Source organism: Hypomesus transpacificus, chromosome 18 (assembly GCF_021917145.1).
Source record: "Hypomesus transpacificus isolate Combined female chromosome 18, fHypTra1, whole genome shotgun sequence".
Taxonomy (NCBI): Eukaryota; Metazoa; Chordata; class Actinopteri; order Osmeriformes; family Osmeridae; genus Hypomesus; species Hypomesus transpacificus.
In genome coordinates this window covers 12,525,993-12,553,095 of record NC_061077.1, presented here as the reverse complement: position 1 = coordinate 12,553,095, position 27,103 = coordinate 12,525,993, and the positions used below count along the sequence as shown (strand labels likewise).

Below are 27,103 nucleotides of genomic sequence, written 5' to 3'. Positions count from 1 at the left end.
GTGTGTTTTAGCGTGTGCCGGGAGAGCCTCGTTACGTCCTCATGGGCATTCTTCGCTTTATCTATTGTTCTAGATGGTCATCGTCACATGCTCGCGGTCGAGCACCCTCTTTCCAGAGTGTCATCTAAGAAGGTCATCGTAATTCAACAGAAGGGTCTGGGAAAAGGCTACACACCGTTCACCACATAACTCACGTGAGTAATACTCTAATAGACAACTGACAGAGGATTTTTTTTTAAGAAGTTGAACAGCTATGAAAGGAATCGATGGAAGCTTTAGGTCGACCTTGTGAGGGTGGAACCCACCTTGCCCATAACGGCCCGGCCAGGCCCACCAACGCAGCCGTCAGGGCGGGTCCACTCACTCGCACTCCTGGCCCCCACCGCACTCGGTCTCCATGGTGGGAAACCTCGGTCTGCCCTCACTGCTACAATGACAGAGACCACCAGCAAGGGAATTAACCATCAGGGGCTAACGTGTTAACTCCAAGGTAGATACAAGACCCCAGATTTGGTTTGGAATGACAGACCTAGTTCTTCAACAAAAATGAATCTGTGCATCCTAGTTTTTGGAAGGTGTGGCTCTCAGCTTCGCCCAATCACTGCCCCGCTCACAAAAGGCGGAGAAGCAAAAATAAATTCTGGTTTTGAATTAAGAATCGCCTCTGAGTGCTTGTATCCTCTGCTTGCCTTTAATCTCTAAAGGTTTGCTAAGTTTGGCAGTTGAAAAGCAATATTAGAAATGGGTAGAGTCATACCAGTTCAATTCTCTCAATAATCTTACTATCACATATATATATATACATATCCAATATGATATATATATAAAGAATTTCCTGTTATAATTCTCCTTCCAAGCGGACAGTCTCAAGCTTATGGTCAAGCCACTGTTGTGGTCTGAGAATTAGTGTCTTGTGGACTATGATCACTCATGCATGATTCATGATCAAAACATGCCTTCATGCAGGTCATTTCTATGCATTGAACGAGCACAATAATGATTATTTATCTGGAACTCGGTCGGAGCAAGTCCCCTCCAGCCACAACATGGACTTAATGCCCCCTACCCAATCAGTGTGAAAGCCCATGTAGAAAATGTATTTTTCAATGTCAGTATAACAAAGAGAAGATGAGAGGACTAAGTGACATGGGCAAAATGTTAGTATTTTCTTTTTTTTTTGCTGCTCAAATAATGTTAAGATGCAAATATACTTAGCACATGGAAACTGCCTATTGTCTTGTCACTTTTCCGGATTTTTCTTTCCTCTGATATTTCCTTGAATTTAATGTTAATGATTCTTGGTTTTCCTTGATAAGTATGCTAAACTCAAAGGAATGGGAATCCCCTCAGACTGCTAAGACAGTTCTAGAAGATTCTGGCAGGGTTCCACAGAGATGAACATTTGCTGCAGGGGGTCCACACAAGGTGGTGGCAGAGAAAGGCTTCTCCAAACTACAACATCTAGCAGAAAAATCTGTCCATTCAACTGACAGTCCACAGGAAATATGTGTGCCATTGGCTGTGCACACTTTTGAGTCTTTTTTTCTTGTGGCGCCTCCTCGTTTGGAGAAATTGGTCACGAGTGCAGCAAAGTCCTGTGGTAAACTGATTGTTTGGTTCAGTTGTCTTCACCAAAGTAAGAAACCATGTTGCCTTGAACATCAAGTCTGTAAACATTTTTTTTTATGTTTTGTCGTTTTTTTTCTTGCAAATGATCTTTTTGTACATTTGAAGGGGGTCGGCCTCAGAGTCTCTCCTCGCTGTGTCTTGCTGGACCTGGACAGCCACTGAACCCTAACATTTGGATTCCCGTTCATCTTTTTGGTTTCTGTCCTTCTCTTGCCTTCCCCCTTCGATTTCTTCCTGTTTTTCCTTGTCGGGTTTGGTCACACTGTCATAGGAGGGGAGCGAGGCAGTGGAAGGTGTGCTCTCTTTCTTCTCCTGGTTGGTCCCTCCGTTCTCCAGCTTGTTGTTGGTGAAAGTCCGCCGCCGCTTGCACACAAAACCGCGCCTGATGAGATGGGCACGGTAGGCGTTCTGGATCCTCTTGGCTGAGACATCCTCTTGCCGGCGGCGGAGGGTGGTTGTGATTGGCTCGTAGGACACCTTGGACGGGTTTGCCGCCACAAAGCGCTCCTCCATCTGCTGCCTCAGCATGTCCAGCTCGCCGCTGTCGCCCAACACACGCTTGGTGAAGGCAAACAGGATGTCCAGGCAGTGGATACGGTCACCACTCACCATGGGCAGGTCCATAGCGATCAGCTCTATGGTGTTGGGCTTGGGCACGCGCAACGGGTGCTCTAACGTGTCGGCAAAGTCTCCGAGTTTGGCGAAGGTGATGAACTGCGAGGCGGTGGGGTCAAACTTCTCCCAGATCTCGTAGAAGGTCTCAAAGTCGTCCTCGCTGAGCGGGTCGGCGCTCTCCTCAGTGGCCACGCTGAAGTTCTCCAGGATGATGGCGATGTACATGTTGACCACGATGAGGAAGGAGATGATGATGTACATGACGAAGAAGAAGATGCCCACCGAGGGGTTGCCGCAGTCGCCCTTCACCGTGGTGCCGGGGTTCTCGAAGTTGGGGTCGCAGTCGGGCGGGTAGTTGAGGATGGGCAGGAGGAGGCCATCCCAGCCCGCAGACGTGGTAATCATGAACAGGCAGATCATGCTGTTCCCAAAAGTCTCAAAGTTATACAAGTCATCAATCCCCGCCCCGTGTTTTACGTAGCCGAAGTTGGACATGCCGAAGATGGAAAAGATGAACATGACCAAGAACAGCAGGAGCCCGATGTTGAACAGAGCTGGCAGTGACATCATCAGGGCAAAGAGCAAAGTTCGGATACCCTTGGCTCCTTTGATCAAACGTAGGATACGGCCAATACGTGCCAGTCGGATGACCCTGAACAGGGTCGGTGAGACAAAGTACTTCTCAATGATATCTGCCAGGAACATACCTGAGGGTGCATCAAATAAACAGTTAGTTGATAGCCAAGCCCCACTCTGACTATTTAGGCACAATCCATATAAAACGAAACAGGATTTCTGTGAATAGGTTTAAAAGGGTTAATTTCCACCATCGGCCATTCAGTTAGCGCAAAACTGCAAGTAATACAACAAGTAACTAAAACACACTTGACACTTACCAACTACAGAGAGGATGACGACCACCACATCAAAGATGTTCCAGCCATTGGTGAAGTAGTAGTGGCGCAGAGCAAAGAGCTTGAGCACAAACTCGGTGGTGAAGGCCACGATGAAGATGAAGTTGACCCAGTAGAGGATGTTTTCCGTCTCGTCCGACTGGTCGTCCGTCTCCACCATCATGGTGACCATGTTCAGGCAGATGAGGATCATGATGGAGATGTCAAACACCTGCTGGGTCACAAAGTCAAACACCATCCCCTGGATCTTGTTCTGGCGAGGAGAAACGACGAGAACAAGAACACAGCCATTAGAGTGCGTTGCTGCCACACAGAGCACTGACCCACTTGGATCCTGTTTTCTGTGACTGTTCATGAGGAACATGCGAGCGGAGGGCAAACCTGTGGTCGCGGAATAGGTTTTTGGGGTTTTTTGGAACCCAGTTTCTTCATGGCATTGTAGTATTTCTTCTGTTCTTCTGTCATGAAGATATCCTGACCCCCAAAGTATAGGGGATACACAAAGATTTGGTTACAACCCTATTTTTATTAGGGTAAGTCTACCATTGCATAAAAAAACCAAGGGCAGAAGGACCCGAAGCAGACATCCTTTGAAATGTAGAATGTTAGCATAGAGAGGGCATGCCAGAAAAGGGTACTTATCTTTTTCTTTTGCTGGTTGAAGTTGTCAATGATCACACCGATGAAGAGGTTGAGGGTGAAAAAGGAGCCGAAGATGATGAAGATTACAAAGTAGATGTACATGTAGATGTTGTCTTCATAAATAGGCTGGTCTTCCACCTAAACAGAGATGAAAAGTTAAACATGCTAATTCGACAGGATTGCATATGGTATTAAAATACCTCTTGCACACAGTGCACAAAACATTTAATCACTGACACAAAGGTATGTTATAATACCCTTCTTGAGTCGACTGCTGCGTACATAATGTCCATCCAGCCTTTGAAAGTGGCCTTTTAAAAAGGGGAGATACAAGTCAGATTGAAGAGGGTGGAAGCCCCAAAGAAAATGTATCATGTTCAAATTATGGAAAGAGATACCCAAACGCAAACCAAAACATGATGTGTGTCCTGCAAAAGAGCTTGGAAAGAAACAAGGAAATGAGGAAAGAGTGCAGAAAAAAGCAACAATGAGGAAAAATACATGAAGAAAAGTACAACAGAGCCTCAGAGCACCGTGAGAAGACATGGACGGGCAAGTGAGAGGAGAAAAGCACAGCTAGTGAGCGACAGAGACACTGCACAGGAGAAAGACACGAGGACAGGATGGAAGAGAAAAGAGGGGCCGTTCTCACCACTTGGAGCAGGGCAAGGTAGCCGGCGCCGACATTGTCAAAGTTGATCTTGACATTCTTCCACCTGACCTCGGAATAGTTTGCAGCCATGAGGGCCAGGCATTGCGTTTTGTTGTTGACCACGTCCGGTTCAAAGTACGCCTCAGCGGTTTCGTTAAAACAGTAGTAGTACTTGCCCGCAAACAGGTTGACCCCCATGATACTGAAAATCAGCCAAAAGATGAGGCAAACCAGCAACACATTCATAATTGAAGGGATGGCACCCACCAAGGCGTTGACTACCACCTAGACCAGACCGGGGAAGACAGGACATGACAGAGTGAGAGCCTTGAAGCAAACCCTGTGACACCAAACCCTGCCTATAGAGTGCTGCTGCATACTGCTATGGCATCGGATCAAATGTGGCTTTTGTGTAGCGAAAAAAAAGGTGCGTTTTAAACACAGACGTGGAATTCCGTCGAGGTGGCATCACGCATTCAGCTGTGGCCGTTTGGATATTTGTGACCTTGGGTGTAGGGATCCTGCAGTGCACTTAAAAGCACAGGGAGAGAGCGGTGACAGTCCCGTTTTTAATTGGAACTTCACTAATGTGACCGCATCACGCTTTGATCTGATCCGGCACGTGGCTGGCCCAGGGGGGATGAGCACATGCACTGACACACCACTTTGTCTTCCTGATCATCCAGACTATGATGCAGACGAATGGACCTACGGAAGATCGCAATACCAGTATGCAGCCTCAACTCTATACTATACAACACCCCCCCCCCCCCCCCCCCCCTCCTCCCCGCCTCCCCCAATGAGCACTCTCTGACACTTGGCCTAAAACATATTTTACACAGCCCACCTCCCAGACTAGCACATATGACATGTTAGTTACATACGAATAATAACACTACAGCATTCTAATCTCGTAAATTCCCCGCCTTAGATCCAAAGTTGAGCCCCTACTAGCATCTATCCGGACCACCTCCCGTACACTCATTTGGTAGTAAGCTCAGCGCAGAGTGGAGCGCTCACTAACAGTGTCAGGCAGGCCGACCAGCAGCTCTCAGGCAGACAGCTGAGCATGCATGTCTTTCGCAGACTCATTTGTGGAGCCATATTCCCTCCTCATACAGACAAGACACGGGATGGGGCGGGGCGGGGGGGGGGGGTGGCGGGGGGGGTTGGGGGTGGCGCTGAGCTCTCGGAGCAGGATTCTCTCAGCGTGTGTAGAGTTTGATAAAGGTGTCGTCATACTACTTGTAGTCAAAAGTGGAGTCTGTATGTGATCTTAAAGCGTTAGACACTTCATTTTAAAATCTTCAGGTGTTTCATATATGGACTGCCATGTATTTGACTGCCATTTTGAACACAAACAGTATGTACTGTAAAATAATACTTATATTATCCACAGAAAATGTAAGTGAAAGTCAATCTTTCTGGGTGCTGGGATGCTAATAGGGCTCACAGTGCACTGCATCTGAACACCTCCCGCTGGTCCCATAGGACAGACAGCAGTACACTCGCTGAGAGAACGACTGCTAGCTCTGGATCTAGCTAAGCTAGAACTGACAGGTTGGAAAAATTCCAGGTATCTAAGAATAGGGATGTGCTTTTTTTATCAAAAGAGGGAAAATGGCTTTCAAAAGTGCATAATGTGCATCAGCAAATTAGATAGTACATGCGTGTTACATGGCATTGTTGTGCAATCTCAAGAACCGTTCAAATCAATAAATAAATAGATAGAGAAATGTGTGGATAGAGAGATAAAGAGATAATGGCCATATCATTGCTTGCTTATAGGTCTAATCAGTGTATGGGACCGCCGCTGTGACTAACAACCATATTCTAAGTACGGTATGGATCCTGTAAAACAGGAGTTGAGACCCATGAATCCAATATGGCCAAATCTGTGCCTGGGTGTCACTGTTCATAGGAATATCAATGTGTCGTCTGCTAATCTTTAATATGCAGCAGCAAGGGCTCAGAGTTGATATCCAATGGCCCAGTGGTACACATTATCATTTGCAATATCCTGTTGATCATTGACAGTATGTCGGAAAATAAACAAAAAAATGCAGGAAGATTCTTATTACTTGGTCATTGCGGACAAAGCTCATAAGCAGAATTGGGAAAAAAGTATTGTTCTTAGTGTGACCGGCATAAGGAGTAGTGACGGTGTCATTCTCGTAGGATGCATTGGGCAAAAAAAGGACGAATGAAATTCCAAAAGCAGCAACAAGAGAGAGCATTTAAGAAATCAGTCAAAACAGCCCACAGTCATTGGATGTTAGGCAGTGCAATGTGTTCTATATTAAGCTGCACTGCCAAGCTCGGTGCTGTTGAGCTGCATTGGCGTCCTGCGTTCCAAGGTGCCAGAAAACTCAAGGCAGAGGGAATGTAAAGGTTCTCAACGTTCTAACTCTCCAGAATCTCTTTCATATGGTGTCATCTCTCCATTCGCGTACTTCCCCGGCCATTTATTTATCGCGTTGACCTCAATTTTCATTCAGTTTCAAACAAAATGACAAGTCAATTGATGAACAAAGACATTATAAAGGAAGTAAATTGGTACAGCGGGATCAAATCTTGCATTTATTTTTTGTTCATGTTTTGTTCATTTTTTGTTCACCCACATTACTGGGCCACTCTCACTTCCTACCACATACACTTTATGAATGTAGTCATTCATAGGCGCATTGGTACAGAACTGAAACATTCTACAACAATTAGGTTCTATGATAACTGTGCCAAACCCCAAAAATGACTGTTCAGACCAGTCTAGTCTTATCCCTACGCAAAGTATACAAACTGACAGCTACCACATTGCTATTGGTTTCTGCATTCATAAGAACATCCATGAAGCTTATCCAGGGCCTAAAGGTTCTGATGTCTGCTTGTTTTGGCCACGGCATCATTTTTTTATTCCGCTGGATAAATAATATGAATGGGAAATTTCTATATGAATGGAAGTTCAAATTGAAAAACGATCCTCTGAAAAGAGTATGAATGTCCTTCACCTGGTCTGTCATTTTTGGGCCATTGAGAGGGGAGACCCATTATCTGCCTAAAGGGTTGAGAGTGTTGTCCTAACGCTGTCATGATAGGCCCCTGCCTCCCTCCACCCCCCTTCCCAATCCACTGCTCTATGATAGAGCTCCAACTGGGCCCAGCGTTGCTTCCCAGTTTCCCTTCCCGTGGGACTGGAAGGCAACAGGATGTGGGACCTGTAGTATGCCCTGTATTTAGCCATGACGTGGTGACAGGAATGTCTTGAGATGGCAGCTTCACATATTTCCTAAGCTTCTGCCTTGGGTCAAAATCCACCAAAAACCAAACCAAAGACGTTAAATCTGGCCTGTGTGCCTACGTACTGTACATTGGTCCATACCAAGTCAACTATTATTCATTTGATTTAAACTACGAGGCTAGAATTGTTTTTAACAAGTCTGTTGGATGTTTTGACCACAAAGAGAGTCAAAAGAAGTAACTGGCAGAAGCTTAACAAATACTTTCCTCCCAAACCCACATCAACGTGAGTGGGTGGTTTTCTGTCTCAGTCCCTGATACAGATCGATCCTGGACAAGCAGGAGAGAGTGCGGTGGTGACCCGCCCGGCCAGCTGGCCCAGTGGAACATGGGCCGAAATGGAGTGAGCAGTGGAGGGAGGAGGGGAGGAGGGGGAAGGCAGAGTGCTGCACAGTGCCGCACATGGAGGGGGTCTGGAGGAGAGGAGTGGGGGCTGTGGTACAGAGGAGAAGCTCAAACTAGGAGACAAGGCAACCAGTCCAAGGGTAGAGAGAGAAGGAGAGACAGAGAGAGGGAGGGAAAGAGAGAGGGAGAGACAGAGAGAGGGAGGGAGAGAGAGAGGGAGAGACTACGGGTGACAACAACCAGGCCCAACCCATCAGTACCCCACCAGTCACAATGTGGACCAATCAGTTAGTAGAACATCGCAAATAAGATGGCCGAAACAACCAGAGAATTCATTTGGGCCAAAGGCTTGGCCACTTTAGAAGAAACCAATGAATCAGTAGAAGACAACATGGTTCATGGTTTGGGCCAACAAGAACTGCAGTATAACTGCTGCTTCCATTATTGTTGAGGTAACAGATTCCTCCACGTGGTTGTTTTCAAGTCATCCTGTAAGGTCAGGCTTGTGTTGTGACTGGCAAGCTGGGGGGGGGGGGGGGGGGGGGGAGGGGGGGGGGGGGGGGAGGGTGGAGGGGGAGGGGGGTTGGGGGGTGATTGGGATTCCTGGTTCCCACTGGTTGTTCTCTGATCCAAATGTATTGGGATGGGGTGAACTGGGTAGGTAGGTATGTGTTAGGGGAGCGGGGGACAGGTGGAGGGGAGGGAGTCCTCGATTAAAAGCAGTAGTTGAGAATTAGGTCAGATGATCAGCCAATTTGTTGATTGAAAATTTTCCATGAGATGGCATGTCGTTTGGCATTTTTTTGATACAGCTTTGACTAATTTCACATTAACACCTATCAAGCCAATCCAAAAAAAAGTATGACATAAGCAATTTTCTAGTCTTGTGTGATGAGGCAGCTTTATGGCATATCCTGCTATTTCACAGTTTGTTTGTTTTATGTAGAGAGTTCTAAAAAAAACTCAATCCAAATAGGGATTATAACAAAAGATTCAATTTCACATAGTATAATATCTATTTTGGTAAGTATAACATTTACTATAGCTGCATCATGACTTGTTTTTTTTTTTCACGTAGAAAGTAATGGATTTGTGTACATGGAAAGGTGACTTCCTGTCTTTAGTAACTGGTCTTGAAAAATCCCCCCAATACGCTTTTTGTATGTTTTTTTCTTCTCATAAAGTTTGGTTCTTATTGATCAGTTTCTAGCATGCTTTAACTGTTGAATGGGCATGCGGAAGGATCAGCTGCTTAGCTTTGGCTCTTACCCTCATCCCTTCAAAACGTGACAAGGCTCTGAGGGGTCTCAAGGCCCTTAGTGTCCTGAGTGATTTAATGGGCCCTAGATCGGAGTAGCCCAGCGCATTAGCTACAAGGCTGACTATAGACACCTACACAAAAACAGAGAAGCAAAAGAGGTTCCAAACTGTTAGAAGTGAGAATATTCACTAGGGAAGATATACCCCTGGCATAGGCGGAGCGTTGCTTGACATACACACATAAATCTATGCATGTATATGCATGTATAATATTGCATTTATACATGTATATACACTGAGAGAGAAGGTCATAGTTTAGTATAGGTTTGATGTGTGTAGTGGTTTTTGAGTAGCAATAGGCCACAGGGATTTGTTTCAGATATTTTAGGGCAGTTGACGAGGCGTGACATGTCCTTTGTACCTGCAAAGAAACTTGTGGTTGAGAGGAGAGAAAAAAAGAGAGAGGAAAGGGAAAGAAAGAGAGAGAGACATAAGACTCAAACAGGGGGAAAATTAGGCAGACAAGTGTGCTGCATGACTGATTTAGTATAGATACAGGCGAAGGGGTCGGGGGAGGGGGGGGGGGAGGGAGGGAGGGAAGGTAAAGAGGTTACCCCTTTAGAAATTAATAGAAACCCAACAGACTTGAGAGCCTTACCCTTGCCCCTCTAACATTGTCTCTCCATGTGGCTCTCGGGCTGAGGCATAAAATCCCATACAATTTAAGACAGACAAACTAACGGAACCTAAGAGAAAGAATACAGGTAAGCATATACATGTGTGTCATTTCAGCCAACGTCTTTTGGATCATTTGACACACATCCAGGTATTCACAAAGTAAACCAAGGAGAGCCACAGTCACATAAAACCACACACAGAAGAGGGGATGAGGGTTAAAGGAAGACCGGCTGGTCATTAGGACTGGACGGCACTGAAAGGACGGAATGGCACACAGTCGAATCATAGTAGAATGACGCACAGCAATGTAACAGTAGAATTGGACAGTTGAGCAACAGTATAATGACACAGAGTTGCACCACACCCCCTCAAAGAAACTGATGCGTCCCGTACCTTAACAGCTGCACTCTAATGCTCTTAGCTTCCTAAGGCTTCAAGACTTGAAGATTTGAGTATTTTTAATGTCCCTCAAGAACATCGTTTGAGATCATGTGTGCAGCACCTTGGGAACAGGGACATCCAGCTGAGCTAAGCTAATTGACATCAAGTCAAGTGTCGTTAACAAAGAAGGAAATGGAGGATGAGGAGAGTGGTCAATAAGATGTACTTAGGTGATGCAAGGAGGGAGAGGGCGTGAGTGCAGGAAACTGTCTGCCACAAACCGGACAAGACCGGTCATTAGAGGCTCCTAAGAGGGGAGGGGGAGCTTTCATCAGAGTAGAGTAACAGAGTAAGGATTCAGGATGGAGATGGGGCAAACTTCAGTCCATGCTAGAATGTGATTGGCTTGGGAGCGTTATCGTGATAACATTAATCAGTTTTTCTCTGGCTAAACCTGTCTAACAGGCTCTAACAGGCTCTAAGTCAATCCATGAGATATTCTTCTCTGCTTTAACAGCCATGTTTTATACTGTAGGAAGCGAGACCTGGGGTGAGAAAGCACCAGTTTCTTGAGAAAGTGTATATTTAACAGTAAACACATTTGAAGGCACCTCCAACACCGACACAACCGGTCAAACTCACCGCCAAAAGTTCACAACATCCAAAGCTGACCAGAGTCACAGAGGGGGGATTTCTAACAAAGGCAAAATCTTCATTCTGACGGACATTCTTACTTTGATAATGGTGAACATTATCACAGCAGTCCGAGATGGGATTCTCTCTGACTTGGACGTAACCAAAGAGGGAAAGTATTGGACAAAGATCATTAGTTGGTCCGGAACATTCTATTGTGGTTCTACTGTAAATTTCTAGGCGTTCCCGACTACAGAACAGTAGGCCCTGCATTGAAAACGGCTCACTTCTGGCAAGCCACTCGACATACGATGGCGAGTATTACAAAAACTGAATGAAGATTTGGCCTTTATCTACAGTTCATTGTGTGGGGTAATTGTCACCTTCAGCCTGAGCCTGACCCCTTGGAGTGCCCCCCCTTCAAAGGAAGCGTGGCCCCCCCCCCACAGCGGGCCAGCCGTGTGGGGGACCTCAGCGTCCAGGCGGCCCCTTCACTGCAAGGCAAGGCCAGTGACATCTGGGGCTGTGATCCCATGATGGCGGCAAAACAGAACAAAAACAGAAAAGACAACACGACTAAAACCAAAGGAACAACAGAAACCAAACAATGGTAAAAACGTCTAAAGGAAAATGTCGGATGGAGGATGAATCCACTTCCTCTTGACAATAGTATTATTACGAGGAATTGTAAGGAAATGATTGTATATATATTTATCCATATACAATGCTACCATGTGCTACACTATTTCGTTTTTTCTATACAGTATATGTCTTTTTTTCTCTGAGAAACATGAATTCATGAACATGTATTTGTAAAGTGAAGATAAAGTAATTCCGATTCCTAATATTCTATATTATCTCTCTGGCTACCTTCTAATAACAATATTATAGTGACATTAAAAAGGCGGCAAATGAAAAGATAACCAAAACATGAGATATCGAAAAACACAAAAGGTATATGAAACACACACACACACACAGAGAAGTGCACACACACTCAAAAGTGATACATGCTAATGATGGTGTCCCCCTTGTGAGCCCACAGACATGGTTATCATAACCAACGACACAGGAGGCCAGAGGCCCAGGCCAACACACCAGCCACCACGCGGAATGACAGCAGCTTTTAAAGGGGGAGACCGCTAGTCAGGACCCAACTTACCACCGGCCTTCTGTCCCCACCATCATTACATTTCAGCACAATGTCAAACATTCCTGGGGTAGAAGGAGGATGGAGACTTTAAGGGGGAACTGGTGGAGGATGGGGAAAGGGATGGGGGTGGGGTACGGGGTTTGGGGGATGGGGGGGGGGGGTCATTTGGGTAACAAATGCTTGGGGAAAACGTAGCGTCCTGTTCTCTCCCAAGGGTTAGGTCACAACAACACACTGTGGTTATCATCACAATCCCTGGCTCTGGAGGAGGCCCGAAGCGTTGTTGGGAGGTGAGGGGAGCGGGCTACAATGCAGTCAGTCCATGGGGGAGGAGTGAGGGGGAGACAGGGTAATTTTGAAACTATAATGTGATTATGTCTTTGGCAGAATCAATACTGAGGGTGGAGTGTCTTCCATAACATCCTCATGTCAGTGTCCGTGTTATCTTAATTCCATTTCACACTCAACAAGAGCTGGAGCCAAATGCATATTGGTGAAGGCATGGATCACCACAGTGTATGTGTGATGTGTAGGCATAATGACTGCCAGTATTAACTGCCACTGTCATTGTGTCAAATTATAATTGAAGTGTGTTTACTCATCAGTTTTAGATGCTACTGTATACGTCAAAAAAAGGGTTTGATTAAGGTTGATTACTCTGTCATCTGGCCCACTTCAGGTATTTTAGCAGTTTTTCTTTCACATATTAGATGTGTGATGTGTTATAGTCTGAAGAGAGTTGGTTAGTTCAAGGTGAATGTCAGAACGTTGGGAGATTCTTCATTTATCCATTGACATGGTCCTGGGCCCAAATCTGCCCGTCAACAAAGGTTTCCTCCAACCAATGGCAAAATATTCTCTAAACAATATTCCAGTGCCCTTATAAAGTGTTAAATTATTAATTTAGTCGTTCACATTCTCTAATTTCTTTAATTAAATGTATTCCAAAACCTAAATAGGAATGAGTCAAAGAATGGGATGAAGAATTTCCCCCGTTCAAAGATTTTCAAAGTTACCTCACAGAAGGAGTAAAGTGAGAGATACACAGAGAGAAACAGGGGGACTGAGACACATAGTAAACAGTTAGCAAGTTAAAGACAGCATTGGACACTTCAGACAAGGACACAACTTTAACAAATATCCCGTTGTTGGGGTGAGCATGGCTTGAATATACAGATCAATAAACTGGGTTATTGATTTGCTGATTCTAATTTGTGATGATATTTGTATTACAATATCAGAGTATTGACATTTGAATCTTTTGTCTTGTTTAGAATTGGTCTCCATTTGCGCATTATGGGAAACAGATAACACAATTCCTTGCTTGGTTGAACACCAATGGTAAAAAATAAATAAAATAAAATAAAACTCCAGATTTGCAAGCAGAGAATCCCCTTTTATATTCAAGCGTCTCAGGACTGACAGGAACCCAAGTAAACACAGGGAGATATTGTTGTTCATGGAGATCTAAAAGGTGACAGGCATGCCATGTCATCTTAAATGACTATTAGGACAATAAGACTACAAAAATACCACTGATCATGGAGTGTAAATATGTCTCTCACCCTTTATATGCCATGAACGTTCTTAATATTTTTTCTATTTTATATCTTCCCTAGCAACCTAACCACACCCTGGTCAGCAACAAGGGCATTTACTTTATTCTACGGGGGTGAAAAAATTATATGAAATGTTATTCATTACTTTGTGATTTAATAGAAATCACAGTTCTCTCAACATAAAAAAATCTATATATAATATATCTAATATATGATTTATAGTATAAAAATGCATATATAAAATAGAACTGTATAGTAAAACGTTCATGTAGTATAAGTCATAATGAACAATAATTATTTCAATATATTTTTCTATGTTATTTTTCTGGTAATGTTCATTCTATATTTATAATTATTATTAATATTAATATATTTGTGGCTTGGTCTGTATGTATCTGTATGATACATCACTACTGCTGCCCCCAACAGTGTGTGATTGAGGACCACTTAGTGTCCTACCCTAGCCTCCTACCCTAGCCTCCTACCCTAGCCTCCTACCCTAGCCACCTTCCCTAGCCTCCTACTCTAGCCTCCTATCCTAGCTTCCTACCCTAGCCTCCTACCCTAGCCTCCTACCCTAGCCTCCTACCCTGGCCTCCTACCCTAGCCTCCTATCCTAGCTTCCTACCCTGGCCTCCTACCCTAGCCTCCTATCCTAGCTTCCTACCCTAGCCTCCTACCCTAGCTTCCTACCCTAGCCTCCTACCCTGGCCTCCTACCCTAGCCTCCTATCCTAGCTTCCTACCCTGGCCTCCTACCCTAGCCTCCTATCCTAGCTTCCTACCCTAGCCTCCTATCCTAGCTTCCTACCCTAGCCTCCTATCCTAGCTTCCTACCCTAGCCTCCTACCCTAGCCTCCTATCCTAGCTTCCTACCCTAGCCTCCTATCCTAGCTTCCTACCCTAGCCTCCTACCCTAGCTTCCTACCCTAGCCTCCTACCCTGGCCAACACATGAACGTTCAGTATTCAGGAAGGTGAACTTACATCCACAATGAAGAAGTCGAGCCAGCACCAGGCGTTGGTGAAGTACTTAACAAAGCCATAGGCCACCCATTTGAGCAACATCTCCAGGATGAAGATATAGGTGAAGACCCTGTCTGCATACTCCAGGATGATCCGGATGGTCTTCCTCTGCTCAATGTACACGTCCTCAAAGGCCTGGAGGAGGAGACAACAGCAGAGGAGTTGGGGGGGGGTAGGGGGGGAGGGGAGGGGCATGACCGATCACTAACAATCATTCACAGTTTGGGATTGGGGGAGGGGAACAAAGGGGAAAAGGCGCCTGCTTGGAGTATTCCTCCCCCCGTCTTCCCAGCACTGCTCACTGCTCTTATTTTAGTATCATTTGACATGCTTGAGAGCATCGGGCCTCCTGGCACCAGAAATAGATCCCCTATCTAATAAATGGTACAGTCCATTAATCACGCCCGTGGCCCCTCCCCGCCGCTCCCCGGCCTGGTGCAGCTCAGCCCCATCTTGTTCTGGCTCGCATCAACCCCCGCCCCAGACCCCACGCCGAATCCTGCTGGGTTTTTTATCCCTCAGATTCCTCCGAAATGGTACATTCTAGGCTCTGGTGTTTTGTTGCCGGCACCGAAAGGCAGAGTGTGCGTTACGAGTGTCTGTGTTCGGCCTTCCTCACCAGTGCTCCGCTGCTCAGCAGGATCATGAAGATGATGAGGGTCTCAAACCAGTTGTGCTCCACGATCAGGTAACACGTCTTCCTCAAGAACCACCAGTGCTTCCCCCAGCCGTGGGTGATGGGCACGTCACAACACTTGTACTTGGCAATGCAACCTGGCAGGCAAAAGGCACTGGCATCACACGACATAAACACACTCGGAATGATGAACAGCCGTTGAGGCCAATAGACCGGCGTATTGAGGGTATGTGTGTGTGTGTGTCGGGAGGGGGGGCCTCCACCCTACCATCTGTCCAGCAGGCGTCGGGGTCCAGATACTCCTCCACCGTCTCCACCACCACCTCCTCCACCACGTCAAGCTTGATGTCAATGGTGCTGCCCTCTGACGAGCTGGTGTCGTCCAGCTGCGCTTGCACACACAAACACGCACACACAGACAAACACGCACACACAGACAAACACACAGACACAGACAAACACGCACAAACACATGTTTACTCACATCAGCCGTCCTGAGGCTGCCCATTTTCCAGGGCCTTTGGCCTCCCCCAGGACTCCATGGGTTAGAAGAACACTGAGTAATAGTTCACACCGCAGAGCTGCTCTGAAGCAGTCCTCCATGCAGACCTACATAGTGCATCTGGGTTCAGATAAGTTCAGGATAAGGCATCTAAATAACCCAGCCAGGAACGGGGTATAAAACATTGAACCGACCAGCAAATGCACATTACCATGGAGACAATACAGTTTCTTATATGCTATTATTATAATTAGACCAATACGCTGTTCTTATTGGTCCAGACAGGTTTTCAGAAGGCCGCTATAACGTTTGCAGACTTCTGAAAGTTCGCAGAGGTCTGCAAAAAATGTTTACAGACCAAGCCTGAGAGATGTAGCGATTGACCATGACAACATGACGTCTGCTCCAGATTCTTCCAGTTTGATTTGGGATTTTCCCATGTTTTGTTGTAGTATATAAGAAACCAAATATGGACTTTCAGACCTACGGTCTTTGTCAACAAACGTTTGAACAAATCTCTGCTTATAAAAGCATTTGCAGACTTGTCGTAAAGTCCACATTTGCAGTTTGTACTGAGGCCATAAATTACTCCTCCTAAACTATTTACACATCTACTGCACTTATCCACAACATCTGAGAGTGAATGTGAAACTTAAATGGACACTCAGAGATAAATGGCACATTCAGATCGGTAACAACTGAGATTGGCTCTGTGCTTTGGGTAGAGGGGTGATATCGGATGGCAGAGCCATCCATTCTGTCCGTCCTAAATGCATTTGCTATTGTTAGGAGAAAGCCACAGGTCAGCACATATCCATTTCTTTCAGGCCGAATGATGTTGGATGAGGGCGCTGAGTAATGGAGTTTACATCGGTGCTTTGGAGGGAGATCGAGGGAAGCACAAGGAAAGCAACACTGCATGGTGAGGGACATGGGAACCGCAGCAACAATGGGGTAGAACCTTGCAATAACAGCACGCATGCAATATACATATACAATATGCTCAGCCTTTTAAAGCTAATCTTCTGCTTTGTCTATATAAAGATGACAGAAACATAACTACCGCCCCAAGCATTCGGCAAAGTGAGAGTAAAACCGAGATAAAGTCAAACGCCCGCTCGTTAAACACGCAACTTTCAAACGCCCCCGCCCCCCCCCCCGGTACGCACCTCCTTGCTGTTCTCGTTCTCCGACTCGCTGCTGAAGTCCTCCGTGTTGAGGTTCTCAAAGTCGGACTCGCCCACGGCGATGGGCACGCACACGGTCAGGTTGGGGTTGTGGATGAAGGACATGTGGTCCTCGTCGATCATGTACTTGCCCACGCTACTCCCGATGCCGCTGGTGGTGCCGTTGCCGTTCTTGGTGTAGTCCAGGTCGCGGTTGATGTCCACGCCCGTGTGGTTGGCGATGCAGTTGAGCTTCTTGTCGTACATGTCGTCCAGCGGCTTCTGTTCGTCCTCCATGGGCGGCTTGCGCAGGACGCGGGCCATCAGCACGCGCGCCTTGATCTTGCCCCAGGCGATGCCTTTCTTGATGCGGATGACGGAGATCTGGAGGTTGTTGAGCTCGCCGTCGTCGTCGGTTGCCGCCAGGTTGTCTGCGCTGAACGAGCTCAGCAACAAGGCGAGGAACAGGTTCAGCACCTGGAGAGGGTGGAGGACACACGCGCTATGACCCGGCCTCGTCACATGACCTCCCGTGAGAGGACTCTCTTCACAGGACGCCTGCGATAAATAATCCAGAGTTATCTCAGGTCTTTGACCAGTACAACGTGACCTCTCTCTCTCTCTCGCTCTGTCTTCTCTCTGTCTTCTCTCAATCTCCCCCTTCATGCTAAACCCAGAATCAGACACCATATCCCTCCACGTCTCCAAACTCACCACCAGGTTGCCGATGACCATGACCATCATGAAGACGATCAGACACATGCCTTGGCCGGCCACCTCCATGCAGTCCCACATGGTCTCTATCCACTCCCCGCACAGCACCCGGAACACGATCAGGAACGAGTGGAAGAAGTCGTTCATGTGCCAGCGCGGCAGCTCGCAGTCCCTGGCGATCTTACACACGCAGTCCTTGTAGCTCTTGCCGAACAGCTGCATGCCCACCACGGCGAAGATGAACACGATGATGGCCAGCACCAGGGTCAGGTTCCCCAGGGCGCCCACGGAGTTCCCGATGATCTTGATCAGCATGTTGAGGGTGGGCCACGACTTAGCCAGCTTGAACACTCTCAGCTGGGCGGGGCATACACCAAAGATATAGCAGGAAGAAGAGAGAGAGAGAGAGAGGGAGAGAGAGAGAGACAGAGACAGAGAGAAAGACAGAGAAAGAGAGAAAGAGAGAGAGGGAGAGAGAGAGAGAGAGGGAGGGAGGGAGGGAGGGAGGGAGGGAGGGAGGGAGGGAGGGAGGGAGGGAGGGAGGGAGGGAGGGGGGAGAGAGAGAAAGAGAGAGACAAATTGAGAGATAGAGTGTGTGTTTGAAGGTTAGAGAGTGTGTGCGTGCATATGTTTGTGGGGAAGGGGGGGTTATGACGGGAGATGAGAGAAGAAAACAGAGGACAGCACAGGTTATCTACTGGGGCAGTGAGCAAGCCAAAGACAAGTGTGATTGAAGCCACGGTCGTTGAGCAGGTATCGCTGTGCTGATAACCTTTAGCCCAGAAAGTGTAACCCACAAGACACACAGCCGCAACTATCAGTCACTGTTTCTGCTTTCCCTAAAGAGATAAATCATCACCACAACAGAAACGGAGTTACCGTTCAGCCAGTGAACACGTTCACACCATCACCGTGTCTCATACAAAACATCGTCGTAGGAAACGGAAGGGGTTGTTTACCAAACGGAAAGAGCGCAGCACGGACAGTCCCTCCACGTCGGCCAGCGCCAGCTCCACCAAGCTCAAGGTCACGATGAAGCCGTCGAAGCAGTTCCAGCCTTCCTGGAAGTAGTAGTAGGGGTCCATGGCCACCAGCTTGGCGAACATCTCCACGGCAAAGATTCCAGTGAACACCTGGCGAGAGGAACGTGAACATGAACCGAGGCGCCCTGAGAGGGACACTGTGCGAACAGGACCCACGTTGAGCAAATCTACCTGGCATCAATCCAATGCTTAAGCTGTTCCAGACGTATTTTAAATCAAGTTGACTTCAATCAATAACGGTGACAGTGGGGTTGTTGCCGGCGCGCACGGGGGAAATGAGCCACTGGCTCGTACTGGCGAGGGCTCATCTGTGGTCGACGAGGAAACTGCAGCTCTAATGAATTACTAGAGGTCGTCTTTAATCACTGCGTTGACACGATGAGTGTTTATAGACCAAGGTGTGAGGGCGGAAGGTGCCCTTGTGTGTGTGTGTGTGTGGGTGTGAGCGTGTGTGTGAGAGTTTGTGTGTTTGTGTGTGCGTTTGTGTGTGTGTGTGAGTTTGTGTGTGTGTGTGCGTGTGAGCGTGTGTGTGAGAGTTTGTGTGTGTGTGCGTGTGTGTGTGTGTGTGTGTGAGCGTGTGTGTGAGAGTTTGTATGTGTGTGTGCGTGTGTTTGTGTGTGTGTGTGTGTGTGAGCGTGTGTGTGTGTGAGCGTGTGTGTGAGAGTGTGTGTGAGAGTTTGTGTGTGTGTGTGCGTGTGTTTGTGTGTCTGTGTGTGTGTGTGTGAGAGTGTGTGTGAGAGTTTGTGTGTGAGTGTGTGAGCTTGTGTGTGAGAGTTTGTGTGTGTGTGTGTGTGTGTGTTTGTGAGCGTGTGTGTGAGAGTTTGTGTGTGTGTGTGCATGTGAGCGTGTGTGTGAGAGTTTGTGTGTGTGTGTGTGCGTGTGTGTGTGTGTGTGTGTGTGTGAGCGTGTGTGTGAGAGTTTATGTGTGTGTGTGCGTGTGTTTGTGTGTGTGTGTGTGAACGTGTGTGTGCGTGTGTGTGTGTGTGTGAGCGTGTGTGTGAGAGTTTGTGTGTGTGTGTGCGTGTGTTTGTGTGTGTGTGTGTGTGTGAGCGTGTGTGTGAGAGTTTGTGTGTGAGTGTGTGAGCGTGTGTGTGAGAGTTTGTGTGTGTGTGTGTGTGCGTGTGTGTGTGTGTGTGAGCGTGTGTGTGAGAGTGTATGTGTGTAAGTGTGTGTGTGTATCCAGTTCTGGAGAGATGACTCATGCATCAAGGTCATCCTGGAACTCCCTTCTTGATGTAAAACGTGTTACTGACCATTAATTATGATGCTGGATAAAGACACACACACACACAGCTAAGATACCAGTGATGCTGAGCAGGAATGTAACTAATGTGTCTGTGTATAAGTCATACTTCATCAATAATAAGATTCATGTTTTTGGGGGGTTATATTGCTGATGTATCAAGACCTTGATCATAAGCCAGTATCTAATATCAATCTACATCAAACATAAACACATGTATTTGTCCTTATGGCCAAATACATGTGAGACTATTTTGTTCATGTCTTCTCATTGCTCATTCATTATGCTATGTGTTCCAACTGTAATCAATATTGTGTATCAATGAGAGTCCTGTATAACCCAATTGCTACAGTAGCAGTAGACAGGTCTAGAATCCATTCTGTAGGCTGAGCAGCCTTCTAGATGCTGGGTGGAGACGGGGGCTGTGGCCTGGGGTCACACTTGACCTTCCAGGTCTATCTCCTAGGAATCCTGATACTGTCGGCTTCCGTAAAACACAGACGCTCTTATCCAGAGCGACTTACAGCAAGAACAGGGACATTCCCCCCGAGGCAAGTAGGATGAAGTGCCTTGCCCAAGGACACAAGGTCATTTGGCACGTCGGGGAATCGATCCGGTAACCTTCTGACTACTAACTCGACTCCCTCACCGCTCAGCCATCTGACTCCCAGTATCCATGATGCAGTATTCACCTGATTTGGCTGTATGTCATCTTAGTGTTCTCTATTCTCTACAGAATCAGTCCTCTGACCTTTGTGCCTCAGAGAGACTTTGCTGCTGCCAATGTGTGTCTCGACAGTCATTATTCTTGTTAACGTGGGCGTCACTCTCTCTCCAGTCACCTGGTCGTGTAAAACTCTTAAAAACCCTGAACTGATAGTCACGTTGTTCCAGTGGAGACAGACATTGTTCACTACCCCCACAAGAGTGACATAATCGCATTCCTTGACAACACCGTTAGCTAGCTAGAATGTGCTAGAACCTCGTTTTGAACAGCCCCTGTAGGTCCAGGTCGAGGCTTTTTTGTAATGCCGTGATTCAGGCACCATTTTAGCACTGCTCATCGATCTGGCCCCATGAAATATTAATTCAGGCCTCCCACCAGTCAGCCAGGCCCAGAGCTACAGCTCAACCAGGAAAGTGGAGAGAAAGAAGGAGGGGGAGAAGGAGAGGAGGAGAGAGAGAGAGAGAGAGAGAGAGAGAGAGAGAGAGAGAGAGTAAAATCTCTATTAAGCATGACATCGTTTGTGTGTGAGGGAATGTGCGAGTGACAGGGAGGAAACGGGGGGGGGGGGGGGGGGGGGGGTGGAGAGGGAGAGAGAGGGAGTGTGTGCCTGTGGTGGAGTCTGACAAGACAGAGACCGAGCAAGTGGGAAGCAAAGAGAAGCAAAATCCAAACGGCCCCCGGAAGAGAAGGAGGCTGGAACTCAAGCCAACAGTGGGGGGTTCGGAGAAGGTTTTCATTTAGCTTTGAAACGACCATGAAAGACGTGCCAATTATCAACACCGAAATAACGCCTCTCTCTTGGCAGATGACAGGAGGGCAGGTCTCACAACAGACAACACGACCCTCACGATCCAGAACAGAACACCAGCTGATGACAAACAGTTGATTTGTAACGCCACACTATGGAAGCGTTGATGGCATAAAACATCCACACACACAAACCATACCACCCCCCACCCTCACTCATTTGTTGACACACACCATACCACACCCACACACACGAATCCTCACCAGGTTGCCCACCGACAGCACCCCCTCAAATTGGGGGGTCATGGGGTAGTGCTCCATAGCCATGAACAGGGTGTTGAGGACGATGCAGATGGTGATGGCCAGGTCCACAAAGGGGTCCATGACGATCAGGTTGACAATCTCCTTGATCTTCAGCCAGGTGGGACAGCACCCCCAGATGAGGAAGGTGTTGGCAAACTTATACCAACATGGCGGACACTTACGCTGGGATTCCTCCAGTTCTGATGGATATAGTGTGGGGGGGGGGGGGGGGGGGAGATGTTAAAACCAAACGCAAGGGTCACTCGTCCAACCCCAAATCAAACCCTTTCTATGTACGTCTTGGTATCATATGTGTATCGTGTGCATGTATCTAGCAAACATAATGATATGCGAGGCCAATAAGCAGGATATAGGCATACGTCATTCTGCTTAACCAATGAGAAGAAGACATTGGAGCAGGAGGCAGCGTAGCATGGCGCTAGCTAGCTAGCTAGGGGAGAAGGAAGTCGGCAGTACCCTCCACTAGTGTGTTGGTGATGACGCTCATGACACTGTTGGCCCGCTCTTTCCGCCCAAAGGAGGTATTGAGCTGGTCCACAGACACCATCAGGGAGCCCGACATCTTCTTCTTCACCTCAACCTCAGTAGTGGGCTGTCAGGAGGAGAGGAAGGGTCAAGCACCGACGGAGAGAGACGTGAACACCATCCGGCAGGGCTGCGGCGCCACCGCTGGCCGGCGGAGGGAAGTGCGCCACAGGGTGATGGGGGGGGGGGGGGGGGTTTAAAGGGCGGAGGGGCATTTTTATAAGGGTAGTCAAGGGTATTGGTCATTCAATGATTTTCATCATATCAATGCTGATCTTAAGCATGCAGGTCTCAGCCAATGTGAGCGCAGTGGAGGAGGAATATTTGACCCTAGATTGATGCACGTTCATTAAGTTATCATGATCATATTAGGGGTACTAGAATATTCAGACATGGTGCGGAGATGAGTTGAACTATGCAGTGTTGTCATGCAATGACAGAGACTAAAGTTCTCTTCAAAAATTGATTCAACCTGTAATTTTTTACTACACATCGGAACTAGGACCTAATTACCCATGGCGACCGTTGTGTCGCAGCGTTGTAGGCGATTGTACGGGGGGCGATTAGTCGAGATTGTTCAAGTATTCATGCGTCTGCATGCTCAAAGTCAAGGAGAAGAGAGGAAAGTATAGACACCATAGCCATTAGTTTTTATCATGCCTGCAAAAAAATCCAGGATTTGTTAGAGGATTAGGCTGTCGAGCTAAGTAGCACTAGACAAAGAATTTAGTTCACAGTGGGTTGGTCAGTTTAGGAAAAGTACTGAGTTGGTTAGCAGCCGTCCTTCCGGCTCTAAACCTTTAACATCAGTAAGAGATGAGATGGTGGACGATACAGAGTAATGCATAAACAGGACAATGTCAGGGGGAGGGTGAAGCAGTTAGACCCTCCTCATTCATCCTATCACCCGAACCCTGCATCTCCCTGACAGGTCGCCTCACTCCTGGTCTGCTTGTCTGTCTCCTTGACAGCCTGCCTGGCCTTCTTCCCTGTTTGCCTTCCTGCTCTACATTCTCCTTCCACAAAGGAACCTTCTCCGAGCTGTGCGTTATCACCACAGACATGTTGGATGTAAGATAGGGACCTATCCAGACTTCTGTCTACAGGAGTCTAGTTATTTTCCGATGAAAACAAATAAACTGTCTGCCAGCTGAATACGTTTTAAAAATGATGTATTGAAAATCCTGGAATGAAGGACGTTTTTTTTTTTTTTAAGTGAACGGATGATGGATGACTGTAACAACACGATGGACAGAGTGCCAGTTATATGACTGAAAGACCCAGACAAAAGAAACCTTTTTAGGAGTTAAATGTGAAATTGTTGGATAAATTCCCTGTGACTAGTGTCGGAGGGCAGCATACACTCTGGGGGAAGGTGTGTGGGGGGGGGGCGATGCTCAGCAAAGATAGATACGGACTTGCAGAGACGGAAAGTGGGGAAAAAACTGAGAGACTGGAAGAGGGAGCAGGGGGCCATGCCTAGACGGTAGGTAGGGGGGGGGGGGGGGGGGCGTGGTCTACTTATTGACTTCCTTACACTGTCGTCAGTAGCTGCCTTATCTATTTTCACCTCAGGCAGAAGGCGTCCGCCAGGCCCGGGCCCGATGAGCGACACCACGCCGTTGCAGTCCACCGTGCTGTTCCTCTTGCCATGGTGGTAGCCCGTGTAGCTGCTGCGGCGGTACGGGCTGAACAGCGAGCCGCGCCTCTCCTCGCACTCCTCCACCGTGCTGTGCTCGTCGTCGGCGAACTCGTTCTCCGAGCCCACGTCCTTGGAGCGGCCCTTGAAGCTGAAGATGCTGCTCTTGCTGTTGTGCCGCGACAGGAAGGGCGACCCGGGGATGCTGAGGAGAGACTGTGGGGGGGGGGGGGGGCGGCGGGCGGGGGGGGGGTGTGACAGGGGAAGGTGAGTAAGATGGATATCGCAAGGCAGGTTGTGTAAAACGCAGGCATTGATTGCTCTGTCGTCCTCGTCCTCTCTCGTCTCCAGACCCTGGAGGTCAGTGTGAAAGGCAACATCTGGGATAGTTCTCGAGGGGCGGGGGGCCATATATCCCTGTATCCCTAAGGGAGAAAGGATCCTGATGGGAAGTAATCATTTGACTTAATAAACACAGGTAGGAGAAATTGCATAATTGGGTCAGTCAGATCCTGGACCAGCAAGGTCACACATGAGACACAGGCAACACAGCTGAGCTTTACACACACCGGAGGAAACAATACGTCCAGAACACAACCCACCTGGACAAATCCTACCAGGTGGGTTTTTCTCCTACAATCGTGTCCCCTAAATCTGCTGAGCGCATTTATTGGAGGTCACTGGCCTGGCAGTGCTTACAGTGGTTGTGGAAGAGAGCCATGGAATCAGCACAACACTGTTTACAGTGACATGATACCACAGTGGCCATTATCAGTGACAAAAACAAGTTCTTTTGTGGGAGTTCTGCATGAGAGCAAAAATATTTTACTTAGTTTTTGATTACTTGCAATGGTGTAAGTGTTATTTGTCAGAAAATTCTCTCCAACCATTAATTCCCCCCCCACACACACACACACTCCCACCCAGACCTGGAGGGGATGAGTTCCTAGGTTCTGTTTTGGACGGTTACGAAAATACGCGGCAAAAAAGGGAAAAGGGCTAAACGCAGCTGGTTGGCTGCTCCCACTGAAACATTCATGTCTGCACACTTAATAATTCAGGCCACGGATGCGCGCTGCTGTATCTTTAGCCACGACAAACACGGCCCCATCACCACCGCCCGGCTCCAAGGTGATGCTTCTGAGCTCCAAGGCGGGTTTGACCGAGTTTAACGCTCAAGGCCCAAATTAAAAAGACATATGAGTTTTTTTGTTTCCTTCAAATACTGCAATTCAGTTGATCTACGTCTGGGGTATTTAATCCGTTTGATCTGTGTTCAATAACCAGATGGAATATAGTTCGAAGAACACAGGAAAATGAAGTTCAAATTGGCCCCCCAGGGTGTTCATGCGAACCGCTGGTCCTCACCTGGTTGATAATGGAAGACTTGCGGCCTAAGCGGTTGTCGGGGAAATGGAAGCGGCTTCTCTTGCTGCCGTCGTCCGACTCGGACTTGACGAACTTCTCGCTGTCGCCTTTCTCCTCGCCGCGCGACTGCTCCTTCTGGCGCCACTTCTTCTTGCGGTTGCGCCGCTCCTTGGCGCTCTTGGAGCTCAGCTTGGACATCTCAGAGGAGCTGCAGGACAGGTGGCCATCGCCGTCGTCCACCACCCCGTCCTCTGACACGGTGCCCGCCGACGTGGCCATGTTGTTGGCCTGCAGTATCCACGCCACACCCAGAGGAGGAAGGAGAGAACAGGTCAGGACGCAGGACTCGCTGACCCGACTCACCTTCCACAGGGATCGAGCCCCTGCTCCACACACACAATATCGAATGACCTCTCCCGCACGCGGTGAACGAAAGGAAAAACTGTGTGAACGGATAAATGAACTACAACCCTTCCCCCCATCCATCCCCTACACACACACCCACACACACACACTGACCTGGGCATCCTCCTGCTGTCTCTTCAGCTGCTCCAGCATGGCCTTGAACTCGGCCTCCTTCTGCTCAGCCTCCTCCATGGTGGCCTGGTTCTGCTCCTCGTACGCCATGGCCACCACAGCCAGGATCAGGTTCACCAGGTAGAAGGAGCCCACGAAGATCACCAGCACGAAGAAGATCATGTAGGTCTTCCCTGCCGCCCTCAACGTCTGGAATGTGGAGGGAGAGGGAAGGACGAAGGGGAGAGAGAGAGAGAGAGAGAGAGAGAGAGAGAGAGAGAGAGAGAGAGAGAGAGAGAGAGAGATAGAGAGAGAGAGAGAGAGAGAGAGAGAGAGAGAGAGAGAGAGAGAGAGAGAGAGAGAGATTAAAAGCAGGGACTTATATGAATGGCTATCCTAGATTCCCTAACTAACCTAAGCCACCGCATTATTGTAGATCTACATGGTATAGTACTTGTACACTGCAAAGCACTTGTACTTAACATGGAGGACATCTAGATTTGGCCTGTATTAGCAAAACAGCAAACGGAATATTCCCGGCATACATACAGTGAAATATCTAAATGTGTCATTCTGGTTTGACAAACTGTTCTCGCAGTGCAGCATAAATATCTCCCTGCATTTCCTCAGGTGCTCAGCATGGACCCAACTTTTCCTCCTACATCAAATGAAGCCTTCAGATCTGCAATTTGACCTACTTTTAGTAATACTGTGTACTCACACATACACACCAGCCAGGCATCTATTTACAATGGGTGGGGACTATCCAATCCTCTCATGGAGAAAGTGTTTCTGAAAATGGACGTACCATTACCATATGATGGAGATTTTCATTTTGTGGAAATGGTCTATCAAAATGAAAATGGTAATGGTACGTCCATTTCCAAAACCTGACGTGTTAACAATATTACAGTTTTATCCTGTAACGTGTGTTACTTTCATTTTCCCTCAGTTGGCCATCGCAAAGAGTCAGCAACAACCAGCCAAACGTTAAAATGAAGACCTCAGATCGACTCCCCCTGCACCCCCCCCCCCCCCACCGCAGGGGGTGGTTGTCTGTGGGGAGCAGAGAGAAAAGCAGGGAAAGACTTCCTGGGATGTGGCAGTGGCAATTCCTCCACACATCAATTATGGATGCAGTTTACATGCAGCGCTGGGGAAGAGTTTCACATA

The 27,103-nt window shown here is 47.7% G+C and overlaps 1 protein-coding gene across 3 annotated transcripts in view; it reads right to left on the bottom strand.

The window, feature by feature from the left end:
* Nucleotides 1–845: 845 nt before the first annotated feature.
* scn8aa (sodium channel, voltage gated, type VIII, alpha subunit a) overlaps nucleotides 846–27,103 on the bottom strand; it is a 39,234-nt gene continuing 12,976 nt past the window's right edge. Inside the window, exons 9-26 of one of the 3 annotated variants that reach the window (XM_047039613.1) lie at nucleotides 25,934–26,140; nucleotides 25,415–25,702; nucleotides 23,945–24,262; nucleotides 22,339–22,474; nucleotides 21,823–22,061; nucleotides 18,758–18,931; nucleotides 17,799–18,155; nucleotides 17,088–17,561; nucleotides 15,685–15,802; nucleotides 15,399–15,553; nucleotides 14,741–14,914; nucleotides 9,361–9,483; nucleotides 4,453–4,737; nucleotides 4,058–4,111; nucleotides 3,801–3,938; nucleotides 3,540–3,644; nucleotides 3,141–3,411; nucleotides 846–2,951 (exon numbers count right to left, since the gene is read on the bottom strand). In XM_047039613.1, the coding sequence (XP_046895569.1) occupies nucleotides 1,795–2,951; nucleotides 3,141–3,411; nucleotides 3,540–3,644; nucleotides 3,801–3,938; nucleotides 4,058–4,111; nucleotides 4,453–4,737; nucleotides 9,361–9,483; nucleotides 14,741–14,914; nucleotides 15,399–15,553; nucleotides 15,685–15,802; nucleotides 17,088–17,561; nucleotides 17,799–18,155; nucleotides 18,758–18,931; nucleotides 21,823–22,061; nucleotides 22,339–22,474; nucleotides 23,945–24,262; nucleotides 25,415–25,702; nucleotides 25,934–26,140 (4,773 nt within the window). In that variant the 3' untranslated portion in view covers nucleotides 846–1,794. The remainder of the gene's footprint in view (nucleotides 2,952–3,140; nucleotides 3,412–3,539; nucleotides 3,645–3,800; nucleotides 3,939–4,057; nucleotides 4,112–4,452; nucleotides 4,738–9,360; nucleotides 9,484–14,740; nucleotides 14,915–15,398; nucleotides 15,554–15,684; nucleotides 15,803–17,087; nucleotides 17,562–17,798; nucleotides 18,156–18,757; nucleotides 18,932–21,822; nucleotides 22,062–22,338; nucleotides 22,475–23,944; nucleotides 24,263–25,414; nucleotides 25,703–25,933; nucleotides 26,141–27,103) is intronic. The other 2 variants (XM_047039611.1, XM_047039612.1) reach the window with 2 other exon arrangements.